Source organism: Mytilus trossulus, chromosome 9 (genome assembly GCF_036588685.1).
Source record: "Mytilus trossulus isolate FHL-02 chromosome 9, PNRI_Mtr1.1.1.hap1, whole genome shotgun sequence".
Classification (NCBI taxonomy): Eukaryota; Metazoa; Mollusca; class Bivalvia; order Mytilida; family Mytilidae; genus Mytilus; species Mytilus trossulus.
The window spans coordinates 1844410-1862831 of NC_086381.1; the positions used below are offsets into that span (position 1 = coordinate 1844410).

General features: G+C 31.8%; 1 protein-coding gene across 4 annotated transcripts in view; it reads right to left on the bottom strand.

The window, feature by feature from the left end:
• The window catches only part of LOC134684281 (nostrin-like), a 159541-nt gene that overhangs the window by 122276 nt on the left and 18843 nt on the right, over positions 1–18422 (bottom strand). For all 4 annotated transcript variants that reach the window (XM_063543564.1, XM_063543565.1, XM_063543566.1 and 1 more), the window contains one exon: positions 12009–12229. In XM_063543564.1, coding sequence (XP_063399634.1) covers positions 12009–12111 — 103 coding nt within the window. In that variant the 5' untranslated portion in view covers positions 12112–12229. The remainder of the gene's footprint in view (positions 1–12008; positions 12230–18422) is intronic.

The window sequence follows — 18422 nt, forward strand, 5'->3', positions numbered from 1 at the left end:
AGGTCAGTTATCAAGAGGTAAGGTTTACAAAGGTAAGATATCAGGAGGTTAAGTATATCAAGGTCAGATATCAGGAGGGTAAAATATACCAAGATCAGATATCAGGAGGTAAAGTATACCAATGTCAGATATCAGGAGGTAAAGTATACCAATGTCAGATATAAGGTGGTAAAATATACCAAGGTAAGATATCAGGAGGTAAAGTATACTGAGTTCAGATATCAGGAGATAAAATAAACCAAGGTAAGATATCAGGAGATAAAGTATACCAATGTCAGATATCAGGAGATAGAGTATACCAAAGTCAGATATCAGGAGGTAAAGTATACCAAGGTCTGATATCAGGAGGTAAAGTATTTCAATGTCAGATATCAGGAGGTAAAGTTTACCAAGGTCATATATCAGGAGGTAAAGCGTACCAAGGTCAGATATCAGGAGATAAAGTAGACCAAGGTCAGATATCTGGAGGTAAAGTATACCAAGGTCAGATATCAGAAGATAGAGTAAACCAAAGTCAGATATCAGGAGATAGAGAAGACCAAGGTTTGATATCAGGAGGTCAAGTATACCAAGGTCAGATATCAGAAGATAGAGTATACCAAGGTCAAATATCGGGAGATAAAGTATACCAAGGTCAGATATCAGGAGGTAAAGTATACCAAGGTCAGATATCAGGAGGTAAATTATACCAAGGTCAGATATCAGGAGGGTAAAATATACCAATGCCAGGTTTCAGGAGGTAAAGTATACCAATGTCAGATAACAGGAGGTAAAGTATACCTAGGTCAGATATCAGAATGTCAAGTCTGGTGTCAGATATCAGGACTTAAAGTCTGTTGATGTGTATATATATGCATATTTCTGAATAAATGTGCTAGAAAGGACATGTTACCTTATTTCACCTAATGAAATATATCCAAAAATTGTTCTTTCTGTTCATATCTAATGAATGACCATCGATACCAATGTAATTTAACAATAAGACTATCATATGCCATAAATACACAAATCTTTAACCTCCCGAGAAATTAACATTGCGTCACAGATCTTTGAAAAAGTAATAATAGAATAGATAATTTGATTACAAGAGGTGTACTATCAGGATCTAAGTGACTGATGTCATAGCAATCATTAACATAAAAAGACAAAGTTATTTTTTGCTCTATCAGTGTAAAAGATAGACCCACTGTGACTATAAATTACAGGTTTATTAAAGTACAGCTAAAAGAGTGGGTGTCCGTCAGTTCTAAATAATGTAAACTGACTTGTGTGGTTTAAAATGCTATTAATTAGAATTAATGCCAATCAAACAGAAAGAACATCTCTCTAACTCTTATATTCTATTTGTTGAAAAAAGCGTCTTAAAATAGTTTTCTGTATTAAAATAAGAAGAGTTATGTAAAACTTTCCAACAGAGAGTGAATAACGTAGAAGAACTAGAAGTCTTTTTGTTTTATATGAAGTGTTACCGCAAATTGAAAGGAAATGAAAACCTAAGAACATTCAGTAGTAACTTTACAAAATTTGGCAAAAAGGTCATAGAATAAAGGAAACTATTACCGTGAAATCTGATGAGTAAAAAAAACACAACAAACAGTGCTATGAACGTTCTCTCTATGTACAAATAAGAAGATGTGGTATGATTGCCAATGAGACAACTCTCCACAAAAGACCAAATAAAGCAGAAGCTAGCACATATACCTAATATCATACAGCCATTAACACTGAGCAAGACCAAGTTAACTTTGATAGTGCCATCAGTTTATATCAGACTTTCCAGTATTGGAAACAGTAAAATCATTAAAATTAAAGACATTTATTAAAGTTTGACTGTGAACTTGTCCCAATTATCTGAAGTGACATGGAAATCTCCTACAATAACCAAGTATACCAATTAAACCTTAAACCTAAGATAGCGTGTTAGAGAAAATCTATTGTAGCTGAAGGAATGGATCAATTAAACTTTCCCATGACATTTCTATAACTTGGAACTGCATTGTAATTGTTATCTAGTGCACATTATAATGGTTCAATCATCTAAACAAGTACCAAGTAGGCTGATTCATAAATATTATCTCTATCTCAGAGCTGTTAAAGACAAGTGGAACATGTTGGGATCTGAACAGAATTTAGCAATTACAATCAGTAACAGTTTCTTCCAATGTTAAAAACAAAAATAATGGTTTTGGAGATCCATAAATTCAAGAGAGAAGACAAAAATTATAGAAACACTTGAGATTTTATCATTTAAGTGAAGAAAACATCTCTATTCTGAATGTTGTAACAATATTCATTGAAAAATTAAAACAGATAAATTACAATTATATTGTTATTTGTTTTCTAGCATTGATCATTAAAATTTCTGCATTTAAATTTGAACGCTGCGAAATAAAAAAAATGCAAACAGAAATAAAACAAGAGGCCCTTAGGAGCCAGTGTCCCTCATCTAGGTCTATGTGCATATTTAACAAAAGACTCAGTCCAAAATTGTAGACAAGAAAAGAATTCATGACAAAAATCTCTGTTATTTTGACCTTATAAAACTAATTGTTTTGTTTATTTGGGTTCTCTCTATCTTCTTTGGTTTTTGTTCAAACACTGTTAAAGAAGGTAAAATAAATCCATATTTAAGGGCAATAACTCCTGTAGGAATGACAGTCTACATAAACTATAAATATAGGTAAAATTTGACACGCTAATGTAGATCATGCCTTGCTGTGATTTTTTGTTCTTCAAAGTTTCTATCTATCTTTTATATATTTTGTACAATAAGGCAAAATAAGGTAAATATCATCATTAAAGGGCAATAACTCTAATATCAGGAGTCATCGTACAATTTCCTTAGTATTTTCTTAATCATAGATCTTTTTTAATGTTGCTGATTTTTTTGCTTATTTGGGCCAGTTGAGCTAAGAAAGGGTAAAAGAAACCATGGGACAATCTAGAACCATAAATTAAAACAAAAATTTAACAAAAATTTAACTAGAAAATGTCCTTATTACACAGATGCCCCACACTATCATTTGCTATGTTCAGTGGACCATGCTATTGGGCATTAAAATTAAAAAGATCATATCATTTGTACAAAGTTTCAAATTGATTGGACTTCAAGTTGTATAAGACAAGGTTATATAAAAAGTTTATAGCAATTACTATGATACTCACTTTATAAGTGTTATAGAAAGTTATCAGAACAGTATTATAGTATTACTACAGAAGTGATGACTTGGTTTCTCTCATCAGAAATGACTATTTTATGTGTCTTATTGTAAAATCTCATGTTGCTGAGGAAGCAATATTTCCTGATAAGAGTAAAGTTTCTAAGCTGACAATTAAATTGAAATGATACCACTGTTGAAACTTTATCTTTGTAATTTAATTTCCAGCTATTTAACAAATTCAATTATTGAGCACAAAATCAAATAGTTTATGTCATTGTACTAAAACTTCAAGGCATTGCAAAATAATTTAATTTTCTGGAGTGAAAGTAACATTATTGTATTCTCTTTCATGTTAAGATATTAGAGTTGTTAAACTTTTAAAATTCTTAGTTTTTTGGGGGGATCAATATGTTTGAATAAAAGGCTATATATTGCTGCTGAACATAAACGACACAGCAAAACCATATCTATATCAATGAAAAATCATGTATAATAATGAAATCTGTAAATAGTGTATTTGAAAAGATGAATATGGGGAAATATTATGAAGCATTAAAAAACAGAAACCCCTTATTGTTAAAAAAATATTTCACTTAAGAATACTACAGAGAACCCAGTAATTTTATGACCTCATCTTTCATAATTATGTACTTTAAATTCTGACTTGTATTAATTTTTGTGGTCATAGTACTCATAGACAAATTTAAAGAATTTAACTTAATTAGCTAATTTCTATAAGCATGATCAACAACCAAAAAATAAAAAAAATAAAAATTGTAGTTATGATCCAAAAAGAGAAATAAATCACATCAAGACTGAAGGAAAATGACACATGGTATATATAAGTAATCTTCAAAATGACCAAAGACAATCTGAAGTCTTAATAAACACCAGTATACAACTAGAAAGCATACAAAGAAAAAAAGAAAAAATAACAGCAGCGTCTACTTTCCATTCTACAAAACTGTTCTCCAAGTTTTCAAATCAATGATCAGACTTAAATCCTAAATCCCCAATAAGACAGCAATGTTAAAATAATTCATTTCTGATTACAGATCCAGCGATGATCCTTAAGTTCCGTAACCCATATCTTCTTTACAATACAATTTACCAACGCTCATTAATTTCAATCAGAATTTTATTGATGTAACTCTCCGAGTGTAAAATAAAAACTTGTTACCATAAAATCGTATGAAATAAAATTCCTTGGGAGAAAACGAATTTGAGTACTGTTTCTGTCCATATTAGATTAACTTTAGTCACGGAAAATTACTATAAGACTATTAACGAACATTCACATAAAAGATATTTTTTTGTTCCGCAGTCTATTCATGACTTGATAGATATATAGTTCTCCGCACGTCTCTAGTGATGCCCTAAGTCATTAAGTCATACTACTCCCGTAAGGCCAATATAAATTGATTGTTCATTCTTTGAATTCCGCTAGCATCTATTTTTGGCACATGAAGATTTAAATAAAAAAATAATATCAATATACCGTGGATAAAGTGACAATGTTTCAGCATATTACCACCCATAAGGGACAGTCTATATAGAAAGTCCCTGCATCCATAAAGTATTAGGCTAAATATTGAGATTTTATAATGTGAAACAGAAAACTTTGTATTTATTTCAAAATGAATTCTGCACAATTTGCATGACATTTTTAAAAGTATTTTCAGATGATCAAAAATAAATTGCTGCGTTAATGTCAATAATAAACCCAAGCACCTTAATATTTTTCTAAAGTGGTATATAACTGAAGCATGTACAGGGAGATAACTCTTAAAATCAGCTGAACTTTTTTTTCAATAAAGAGTGTGGTTTTAAGTTTTTTAAATTAAATTTTTTTTTTATCAAAGGATCAATCAAAGTAAATATTTTGTCATAAATTAATGAAACTAAACGAGCCAAATTATTTTAATCAAGGTGCAATAATTTGGTACCACCTTCATGGGCTACTTAATATTTTAATCAGAAGAAAAAAAAAATAGTTACTAGATGGATTTTTCTTGCCTGAATAAACTGAGGTGACAATCTGCATGTATTTGGAAGTTAACGATTTATTCATATGATTTATCAATTACAACAGTTCAATGTCTTCTTGTACAATATCTTCTCATCTTTAATTATTATTTTATTATTTACCGTTATTGCTAATATGAACCTCATACTGACAATAATTCTCATTACTTTATTGTTCTGAAACAAGGTTTACATGCAATGTGTAAAATTATAGAGGTTAAAAGTTTAACAAATAATTTCTCCGTTAATAGAATAACTCTTTAATAATGTATACCAAAAAAAAAGATGTGGTATGATTTCCAATGAGACATCTCTCCACAATAGACCAAATGACACAGCTATAGGTCACTGTACAGCCTTCAACCATGCGCATTAACAAGCTCATACTGCAAAGTCAGCTATAAAAGGCACAGAAATCAGAAATGTATAATAACAATTCAAATGAGAAAAATAATGGCCTAATTAATGTACAACAAGAATGTGTCCAAAGTACATGGATGCCTCATCCGCACTATCATTTTCTATGTTCAGTGGACTGTGACAAACGAACGAACGGAAGAAACAAACAAACTACCGAACAAACCAACGGACAGACCCACAGACCAGAAAACATAATGCCCATAATGGGGTATAAAAAGGTGGTAATCAATAAATATTTATATGGAATACCACTTATAAATTGATTGAAGTTTTTTTTGGTGTTTAACACCACATTTCAGCATAAATTGGCTAATTAAGTGGCAGCTAGTTTTTATTGATGGACATCAAAGCCACACACAGCCAAGACCTTTGGCTACCGCTTCAAAAGGTCAATACTTGAGGCTGCCTCAGTGTCTGGATCAAGGGGAAAACTTCAGGATAAAGAACATGAATTCATTTGCTACAGAGTGTATATGTGATTATTTCCTTGAATCTGATGTGTGTTGTCTCACATTCAACCATCTCTATAACTCTCTAGATTCCAATCCTGTCCAGTGTAAGAGATGTTCTACCAAAATTTGAATCCCTCAATATTGGGGTTACATATATAGCTTCCTACACATAATAAAAGAAAGGCATTATAGAAACAAATTTAAAATAGCCTTTCAAGACATCATCATTATTTTGACTGACACCTTTACAGTAACCAGGGCTCAGCCCTGGACCTTGTGAGGGCCTTGAGTGGCATCTAGACCCCTTTCCACAATTGTGCCTACAGTTTATTAAATACCTAGCTACCCCCTTAGTATAATCTTAGTGTGACAACTCTTTGACAGTCAAGATTTTGTAATAGCTGAAAATGACTTAAAAAAGTGCAAAGTAATCTAAAATTACATAATGAAGTTGTATTTCCTGTTTACCCCTAACATGTCAAGGTTGAGGTTTATTTTCTATGAACTTATAACATAATGTCAATTCAATATTTCACCAAATTATCCAAGTTTGACATCTTAATATTCTTGTTATATTTTCTACTTTGGGGAATAAAAAGTCGTTGGTTTTTCAGTAATACCATCACAAAGCATCCTTCAGAATTATAATAAGATAACTGCCTAATACTATTACAAAGAAACAATCTGACTATAATACCTGATTTACATCCTTGTTGACAATGATGAAGATTGTTATGATTAAGTTTCAAAGATTTCATCAACAACATGGATCTATAATACCTGATATCACTGAGAACATTGTCTTTGAAGTTCTATACTATAGTGGTGGGATGGGATCATCTTGTGTTTATACAAAAGGTGAAAAACCTAAAGGTGCAAACGAGAAAAAAAACAATTATTGAGCCCTTTTTAACTGGCTGTTCGATGAGCCAAGGATGGATGATGGTCTTATTGGCAATTAATTATGCTACAGTGATAGTTCCAGCAAAAAAAGGGGAGGGGTGGGGGAGTGGGGGGGATACATGGTTTGCCCCCATTTTTTTTTTATGATAAATACATTTTAATCGGGACATATAGTTGGACCCCCCCCCCCCCCCCCTTGGATCAAGGGGAAAACTTCAGATAAAGAACATGAATTCATTTGCTTCCCAGTGTATATGTGATTATTTCCTTGAACCTGATGTGTGTTGCCTCACAGTCAACCCTCTCTATAACTCTCTAGATTCCAAACCTGTCCTTTAAGAGATTTTCTACCAAAATTCTAATCTCTCAATATAGGGGGCGTCACATATATATATATAGCTACTTACACATAATAATTAAAAGGAAGGCGCTACAGAAACAAATTTAAAATAGCCTTTCAAGACATCATAGTTACTTTGACTGACACCCTACCAGGGCTCAGCCCTGGACCTTGTGAGGGTCCCCCCCCCATATTAAAGGTACAGTGACACAGTTGATAAAATGTATACATATATATATATATGATGTTGAGGTAGTTTACCTCAAACTAAAAATTATACTGCATTCAAATAATGACCTTTAAGATATTTCGACTTAAATGATAATATTTTCTTTCTATTTTAAATTAAAACATCCTATTTCAATAAAATCAAATAATATTCCATTCAAATTTAGTAGCGTTTTTCAATGGTCAGTTCAGTGATTTAAATTTGATTGATTCCTGAATTCTAGTTTAACATTATGATGCTTAGAGCAGTAATATCCAATAAAATTTTAACTATCATTCTTAGGTTCTGCTTATATTAGGGATAAGGTCATATCAAACAAGTTTCTATGATTATATAATATGTTAGAGAAATTATTGAATCAATTAACAATGGGTGCATCTATACTTAACTGAAGTCCTTTTTTACAATGTGTCTTACATCTATTAGGAATTAATCATATGTCATTTTAAAAAATAGTTCAAAAAAATATTAAAAAACAGACAAAATAATATTTCATTTTTTTCTTTAAATGACTTCTTTATTGAAACCCAGAAATCCATTCATGTGTATTGTGTATGAATAAATTGCAGTGAAATAGACAAATTAATATTTACATAGGTAAATAAATTAGTTTTGGGAAACATATGGTCTTGCTATCAAAGAGTAAATACAAAAAAGAAATTCTACCGCAGACAAATAACAATCAAATATTTGTAAATATGCTAGTCATAAGCCAATATCTAAGGAGGACAACATTCAGAATATCAAACATTATTTTCTATATCATATCTATAGTATAAAATGATAATCAAAATTTGTTCAGATATATTTTTAATTCGCATACCAGCACTATCATACTAAAATGCTATGAAAAAGACATTAGTTGCATTCAGAATAACTAAATAAGTATAAAAGATTTTTTCTGTAAGTTGAAATTAAGCAATGAAAAAATCATTTAGATTTCTAAAAATAGGCTAATAATATTACAGAAAAACAAATTCCAGACATAACAATTTATATAAGGCAATATCAAGACATCTATATACTAATTAAAGACATCCTACCAGTCAAAAATCAGTAAGAAAAAATCTTCAGGGTGTTGACAGATAAAGGATAGACAGATTCGCAGGCTCAAAAATATATTATGGATAAATTTGAAAATAGAAATGGTAAATGTGTCAATGCTACCAAAGAGCAGAAAACAGATGAAGGCCACCATGCAATAGAACTTAAATGCAGTTAGAAATCCCGCAACCAGAGGCGGACTTCAGCTAGCCCCTCAACAAAAATGTGTACTAGTTCAGTGATAATGGATGTCACACTATACTCCAAAACATATACTAGTAAATTAACTAAAGTTGAAAAACATACAAGGTCATAAAAAGGTCGTACAATCCTGAGACAGGTGCAAAATTACAGCAGGGTTAAACAATTGTTTTGTGAGATTCACCCCCCCCCCTAAAAAAAATCCCCCCATATACCTCTAGCATTTGAACTATTTTAAAGCTTGAGAAGCTCAAGGTATTGCATTTTGTTGTTGAAACATAACATCTGCCTTGAAATATAACCTTGCTTTTTTCAGATACAATCTGCTTAAAACAATGCATGTATGAGAAGAACTATATTGTCACATCACCACTGCCATACCTATAAATCATCACATCTTTATAGCTCCCTGCATGATATTGATGATACTAATGTGTCTAATATCATTATTACCTGTAATTACAGGTAAGTTAATCAATTCTTTTTTATCCTTTTAGTTAATTAAAAATCAATCCTCATCATTGAAGAATGTTCTGTTATGATTTACTGTGGGAAACGTTATGATAATGATATACTCATTTAGACCTTTGATGTTTACTTCAATTTAACTAAACTACATCTCTAAAATTTAAAGAGACTAATAATTAGCAACAACAAAAATCAGAGAGAATTTAACAGAAGAAAATAAAACTGAAGCAACAGTGTTTAAAAATAAAAAGACTGATTAGCAACTGAAAGTATTCCAAGCTAAAATTAAAAATATATTTAGAGTTACCAGCAACAGTGAATAAACTACAAGTTAAATCACTTTGGGCCCTGATGTGAATAACATGAGGTAAAACAATTGTATTTTTACCCTATGATTTGGGGTTGTAAGCTGAAACCATAGTTCTTGACCTTGACCTTTGACCTAGGCAGTTTTATATACATTTAAAGTTTAAACCCTCTGCTGTTGGTCCATGTCAAGTATAAACTTTGAAATCATAACAGTTCTCAAGATATAGAAGGAGACACGATCTTTACCATATGACATAGGGTTGTCAACTGAAACCAAAGTGTTTGATCATGACCTTTGACTTAGTCAGTTTTATATACATTGGAACCCTCTAGTGTTGGTCCATATACATGTCAAGTATAAACTTTGAAATCATAACAGTTCTCAAGACAAAAGGCAGACACGATCTTTACCATAGGACATAGGGTTGTCAACTGAAACCAAAGTTCTTGACCTTGACCTTTGACTTAGACAGTTTTTATATACATTGGAACCCTCTAGTGTTGGTCCATATACATGTCAAGTATAAACTTTGAAATCATAACAGTTCTCAAGTTATAGAGCGGACATGATCTTTACCATAGTCCATGGGGTTGTCAACTGAAACCAAAGTTCTTGACCTTGACCTTTGACCTACACAGTTTTGTATACATTTAAACCCTCTGGTGTTGGTCCATATACATGTCAAGTATAAACTTTGAAATCATAACAGTTCTCAAGTTATAGAGGGGACATGATCTTTACTGTAGGACATGGGATTGTCATCTGAAACCAAAGTTATTGACCTTGACCTTTGACCTAGTATAAAGCGGACACAATCTTTAACATAGGACATGGGGTTGTCAACTGAAACCAAAGTTATTCACCTTGACCTTTGACCTAGTATAAAGCAGACACGATCTTTACCATAGGACATGGGGTTGTCAACTGAAACCAAAGTTCTTGACCTTGACCTTTTTGTTGTTCTGCTAGTTATACAGTATAGTTGGACTACTTATATAACTTATACATAAATAGTCCAACTACTATTTATTACTAGCAAAACACTTAATTAACAAAGGCCCTGCTAAAACTGGAAACAACATACCTAACTTATGCCTTATATATATAGTCAGTCAATACTGATTTAAGATCTACTTTTGTTATTTGTATAAATGCTTGCAGTATTATACTTAAATAAACCTCAAGTCGTCACCACATATCTTATTTTTTTTTTATTTTAGCATCATACACAATTAACTGGATTTGATACAAAGAAATTTATTTGCATCATTTGAAAAAAACATGTAAAATCGATCTACAATAAAATCCTGTATCTATTTTAGACAACTTCTACGAAATTCAAATTAACTTTTTAATTATACACATCAAAAACATTTTTTTTACCTTTTGCACGTATAAATTTTCTGTGACATTTTAAATCTGAGTAAATTATTCTGATGCTATCCTTACATAAGCTGTATCAACTTTGGTATTTATACTTCCTACCATGATTACCATCAGCAGGGAACAACAATTATTTTACTTTTCTTGGTTAGCTCATCAATGGCAATATTCCTTTAAGGATAACTGTTGGTTTTCTTAGTTTCATGGAACATTTTATAGACAGGACAGTAATTAGTTTTTCCGATTTTCTTCCTCAATTAAAACATTGCATGTGAAGTCCTTTGCTCTGTCTACTTTTCTAATTTCCTGAGAAATTGGAACACTTTATTATTGAAGCCATGCATGTTTGCTTTTTTTTTCTTTAAATTCAAAATTATATTGAAAATAACATATAAGCTAGGTCAATGATGGTCTTTTATGTAAACTTCTTAATTTTGAAGACTTGACTTTTAAGGGCATTTGTAATTTTTCTTTAATTGTTTCCTATCTATTCAGTGAATATCACTTATATTTCATAAATTAAAACAAACCGAAACTATTTAGTATACTTATTTAATATTCATTTTCATGGTTTTATTTGAGTCTGAAATAAATGGATCATCTTATATGCACTTATGTTTTTGTTTCAAAACTTATTATATGGATCCTCTGCAAATATACAAACAAAATTATTTCTTAAAATTTCAAGTTTGCAATGATTATTTAAAAGCTAGCACAATAATGTGCTAATTCATTGCTATAACAGATTTTGTTTGAACCTCTAATGGTAAGTATCTGACAGTTTCCAGAAGACATATTATTTATGGATTTCATCATCATCATATATTTATCTTTCAAAAAAAATAAAAATGAAAAATTGAATTTTTTGTAAAACCTACAATGTATTCATTAAAAACATGTCTCCATAAAATCTATAATAAAATATAAATGAATCAATATGATGATAAAATGTTTTTTAAAGAAAAAATAATTGCCGATTCATTTAAGGACAGCCGTTGCAAAATAAGGCATAGCAAGGACTAAGTAAGTCAGAAAGTTGCAAAATAAAACAATTATAATTAAAAAGACTTACCTAAAAGTGATAATTTTAGTGTTGAAATGTTGTTTTGGTTGATAGAATCTTTAAGTGAAGGGTGGGTAAACTCTGCGTAACATCCCTGTCGGTGGAAAGACATCGTAACATCTACTGTCGGTGCATTATTCCGTTACATCTATGTTTAATCAAACTCACACAATGATAACATAGGTTCGATCATCAAATTCTCATTTACAGTTTTCCGTCAAATTACCCATCTAAAATAAAAAAAGAAAGTGTTGCAATATTGATTTGAGGTTGGATGATGATAGGTCTACAAATGAGACGATTTATATACCTCTTTGTCATCAATATATGACAGATAATTCTCAAGGTATATTCTAAGTTGAAAAAAACAGATACAGGTAAATAAAATTGAAACTAAAACATGATTTTTTTTTTACAATAAAATTGATTCTTTACTGCACATATTGCTGTTTATCAATAAAACTTGCATGTGTACAGCATTCCATTAAAATATGATTTTATCCATTATAAAATTACATTTCTCAATTATAAATAATATTTCAACATGCAATATAGTGTTTAAGTGCATACGATATTGAGAGATAAATACACAATTAAAAAATAAAATTTCGAAAAGTTTTAACAATAAACTCATCATAGATCCCGCAGGACTACATTTTTGTATATAGGCCAGACGCGCGTTTCGTCTCCCAAAGACTCATCAGTGACACTCGAATCCAAAAAAGTTTAAAAGGCCAAATAAAGTACGAAGTTGAAGAGCATTGAGGACCAAAGTTCCTAAAAGTTTTGCCAAATCCAGCTAAGGTAATCTATGCCTGAGGTAGATCCTTTCACAAGGTTTTGTTATACTTTTTTCAACCTTAGAATTTTCATTTTACTCTATTCTAAAAAGTAAATAAAAAATGATTGTTTGGTGCCTTTTAAAACTGCAATTGTTGACCAATGAACTAAAACCTGAGCTTTGAATTATTTAAATATTTTACATACAAATGATTCTACTAAAGAAATGCTCAGCTTTTATTTTTTACCAAACATTATAATCTATAAAAAAAAATCTCAAATAATAAAAACATTGCAATTTTCTTTTGAATTTACATATTTCCACATATTTTCTTTAATTGCATTCTTAAAAGAAAAAAGAAGCATGGTGAATGTGCATCAGAAACAATAAAAAAAAATAGTAACCGCTACAGTCAATGCTGAAATAAATATCAACTTTCATTGAACTTTCAAAATTGACGGCAAACTGAAAGAACTTAGATCGTACAGATCATATACCACTATTTGCATGGATGCTGGGTTTTACAAATAGGACAATTTAAACTGCATTGTTCGAAAAACTGTTTTCAGAGAAGATTCTTTTAAAAGATCGATTCCCTACAGACATTAACATTGTTTGTGTTTTTGTATAATGGTTTTTTTCTCACTTTTGTATAATTTTCTCCTTTGTAAATGATAGTATATGATTGTGATGATATAAAACAAGCCAAGGACAGGAGTAAACACTGACTGAATGATCAATCAACAAGTAAACTGGTCCCCAGACATTTCATTCCTTATCATCTTCTCATCATTATGGTAATCAATCTGTCAGGAACCAGGTCAGACTTCCTTCTTATAAACTTAGTGATGCTGTGTAATATATTCTTTGGTTATCTTGACAAATCTTTTAACATTTAATGGTCTTGTTTAAACACAGAAGTAAAAAGTGACTTCTCTACCATTTAAGAAGGGGGGATGGGGGGTAGGAGGGGTCCTCAGATTCCGAAATCCCTGGCTTAAAAACACGAAATCCTGAAATCCAGGGCTTAAAAAATATGAAATCCTGAAGTCCCGAAATTCGAAAAAAAAGAAATCCTGGATCCCGAAAGGGTCAATCCCGAAATCCTGAGCTTAAAAACACTGATCCTGGAGTCCCGATAAAGGTCATATCCCCCCTCATATATGTTATATAATTAGACGGATAATAGAGATACTGTCATGAGGAAGCTAGGCCAGTGGTCCAAATAACTAGAAAATGGTTTAATGACAGCAATAATGTACAATATTTTCTCTATTGGAATTTCTGCAGCAGTAAATACACAAGATTATAAAGCAGATGCCGAAATATGCATTGAACTGCCTTCACACAACTGTGGCCAATCCAGGGGTCTCTCCATCATCTCTACTAAGTGTTCATTAAATGAAATGAAGGCTGCATTCAAAATTACAGTAGCCATTAACCAATATATATATTTAAAAAACAACAACATTATTGTAAATATATAGACATTATAATTGTTTTATAAATAATCAGCAATATCTGGTTTTTATTATGACTTCTAAATCAATCCATACAGTTTCCTGTCTACATATATGTCAATGTTGCTTAGGCTCACAATATTTGCGAATAAAATTACCAGTTAATTTACAAAGAAACTCTCAGATGCGATGTTTATCTATTATAAATGTTTTATGAAAAATTCATGTGAAAAACATCAAATAAATGGAAATCTAATAGTTCTGCATTATACAGAAATGACTGTTTTTTTATTTATTTTGATGATACATTTTAGTAAGCAGATATATGTCTTGGCAATTGACTCTTATTCCATAGTTGGATGACACAATCAAAGTCAAGTAAATATAGTACTGATCACTAATGCTATGGTCCTAATGGCTGTAACTAAATACCAGGGCTTAAGGAAATGCAGAACTTAGTCTAATGTGATTTTAAAGTTTAGAACCCATATTAAGAAAATAGTGCGATGATCTTAATAAATCAGAACCATTTTTAGAAACACAGCACTGGCCTGATGGAATTATATGGTTTAGAGTCAGGTTATTAGGCAAGTAGAGCCTTGATCTGATGGGTCCCCAAAGCTTTGAACCAATTAAGGCCAAGTAAACACAACAATTGTTTGGTGGGAGAACAAGATCTAGGACAAAAGAAAAATAGAGAGCTGACTTCAAGTGGGATTTCAAAGTTAAGAACAAGGTCAAAGGAAACCTAAAGTTCTGACCTCAGTTGGGATTTCAAAGTTAAGATCCATCTAGGTAAAAAGAAAAACAAAAAGCACTGACCTCAGTTGGGATTTCAAAGTTAAGATCAATCTAGGTAAAAAGAAAAACAAAAAGCACTGACCTCAAGTGGGATTTCAAAGTTTAGAAAAAGGTAAAAAAAAATATAATTTAAAGCACCGAACACAGGTTGGATTTCAAGGTTACGACAAGGTCAAAGGATACAAAGAGCACTGACCTCAAGTGGGATATCAAAGTCAAGAGCAAGGTCAAAGGATACAAAGAGCACTGACCTCAAGTGGGATTTCATGGTTAAGAACAAGGTCAAAGGATACAAAGAGCACTGACCTCAAGTGGGATTTCATGGTTAAGAACAAGGTCAAAGGATACAAAGAGCACTGACCTCAAGTGGGATTTCATGGTTAAGAACAAGGTCAAAGGATACAAAGAGCACTGACCTCAAGTGGAATTTCAAGGTTAAGAACCTGGTCAAAGGAAACAAAGAGCACTGACCTCAAGTGGGATTTCAAAATTAAGATCAAACTAGGTAAGAGGAAACATAGAGCACTGACCTTAAGTGGGATTTCATGGTTAAGAACAAAGTCTAAGGAAACAGAGCCCTGATCAGATGGAATTGCATAGTTAAGAACAAGGTCAAAGGAAATATAAAGAACTAATCTGGTGGGATTTCAAAGTTAAGAAAAAGGTCAAATGAAACATAATCTAAAGCACTGAACACAGGTGGGATTTCAAGGTTAAGGACAAGGTCAAAGGAAACAAAGAGCACTGACCTCAAGTGGGATATCAAAGGTTAAGGACAAGGTCAAAGGAAACAAAGAGCACTGACCTCAAGTGGGATATCAAAGTCAAGAGCAAGGTCAAAGGAAACAAAGAGCACTGACCTCAAGTGGGATATCAAGGTTACCAACAAAGTCAAAGGATACAAAGAGAACTGACCTCAAGTGGGATATCAAAGTTAAGAGCAAGGTCAAAGAAAACAAAGAGCACTGAACACAAGTGGGATATCAAAGTTAAGAGCAATGTCAAAGGAAACAAAGAGCACTGACCTAAAGTGGGATATCAAAGTCAAGAGCAAGGTCAAAGGAAACAAAGAGCACTGAACACAAGTGGGATTTCAAAGTTAAGAGCAATGTCAAAGGAAACAAAGAGCACTGACCTAAAGTGGGATATCAAAGTCAAGAGCAAAGTCAAAGGAAACAAAGAGCACTGACCTCAAGTGGGATATCAAGGTTACCAACAAGGTCAAAAGAAACAAAGAGCACTGACCTCAAGTGGGATATCAAAGTAAAGGAAAAGGTCAAAGGAAACAAAGAGCACTGACCTCAAGTGGGATATCAAAGTAAAGGAAAAGGTCAAAGGAAACAAAGAGCACTGACCTCAAGTGGGATTTCAAAGTTAAGAACAAGGTCAAAGGATATATAGAGCTCTGATATGGTGGGATTACAAAATTGAGAACAAGGTCAAAGGAAACAAAGAGCACTGACCTCAAGTTAGATTTCAAAGTTAAGAACAAGGTCAAAGGAAACATAGAGCTCTGATACGGTGGGATTTCAAAGTTGAGAACAAGGTCAAAGGAACATAGAGCTCTGATACGGTGGGATTTCAAAGTTGAGAACAAGGTCAAAGGAACATAGAGCTCTGATACGGTGGGATTTCAAAGTTGAGAACAAGGTCAAAGGAACATAGAGCTCTGATGCGGTGGGATTTCAAAGTTGAGAACAAGGTCAAAGGAACATAGAGCTCTGATACGGTGGGATTTCAAAGGAAATATAAATCACAGATCTGGTGGATTTCTAAAAGTTAAGAAAAAAGTCAAGGTGACACAGAGTACTGATCTAGTGGGATTGCAAAGTTGAAAACCCAAGATTTTGAAAAAGAGCCTTAACAACTTCAGATAATATCCCATGCCCTGAAACATAAAACCGTCCTGTAAGATTGAAAAATTCATTGATGACCCTTGGCCTTTACACTGATCCTGTTGAGATTAATCTTTTAAGCTTCCGTGTGCATATCTAAAATTAGTTATAGGAGTAAATGTCATAATCTTTCATGCTTCTGCTTTGGGACAATTCTGTCAGCCAGCGAAGACCAGCTTTGTTTGTTATCTATTAGATGCAGTCAATATATCTAACACATGGTGTCATAGCTCTAATGTATAACTGATTTACCAAACTATAAATGAATTAGATTTACAGTGAAAATTCCATTAAATTTCTCAAATCTCCCTTAGTTTAATGGAATCTGAGAATTAAGATTGATTTAGTAAGTTTAAATCTAAAAAGTTTGTTTTGTTAATTTTTCCTATCTGATTCGACCAGGAAATTTAATCTCTGGAGAGACATTCTTCATTTTAAATAATGAATTTATTTTGTGTTACTAAGGAAATCCTATTAAGGTGAGATATGGATTTTTATTTTGGTTAATATTCTGTTAAAAATACAAAAGATTTAATATCATTAAATTAATAGCTGATATTTTCTACCAAATTACAATGATGAATTAACTACAGGATAAATTCACAGGAATTCATTATTATATTTAAATAATAAAAATTAATTGTCAACTGGAAAACAAACCACTGTTCCATACAAAATGATATTGTTATGGGTAAAAAAATTAGTCTGTCATGTTTGAAATTCTAACTTTAAAAAGATAAAATATGTCTCAGAAAAGTTAGAATATAATATATCAAAATTGTTGATCTATTATAGTTTTCAAGATAATAGGCAAAAATGAACAAAAATAGTAAAATTTGTCATTTATCATGGGAAATAACTCCTAAAAGAAGTTGTCTGATAATTGGTATAGCTAGCTCATCATTCTGAAATATTTTTGGCCCTGTTGGATTTTCTCTATTTATAATGTTTTTCAAACAAAATTTGTATTTTACCCAATGTTCTATTTTTAGCCATGGCGGACCGGTCATCTTGGTTGGCAGGTAGGGTATTTAAAAAAAAACAAAAAAAATAATAATAATTGTTGGCAAATTTGGTAAAATTTGGGCGAAGTAGTTATAGAAGAGAAGATTTTTGTAAAATGTAATGAGGACTAAGACGGAAAAGGACGACTGAAAAAGCAACAGGAGGTAATGGACGCTAAACAATGAGAAAAGCCTAATATTTCAGTTTTAAATTCACATAATTACCTCCCCTTTACTTTAACTATAACAATTAAAACCCTGTACAGTCAGCTACAAGCTGAATGATAACTAACTAAAACAAGGAAATAAGGAATGAAAGACATAATATGGAAAGCTGAGGGGTCAAAATGTGCTCCCTACTACAGGGAAGACAGAAAAGGTTACTTTACAGCTTTTGGTTAAATACTGGCACTCAAGAATACCAAAAAAAAACAAACAAGAATTCACACAGGTTAATTGAAGTCTAAAATACATTCCAATTG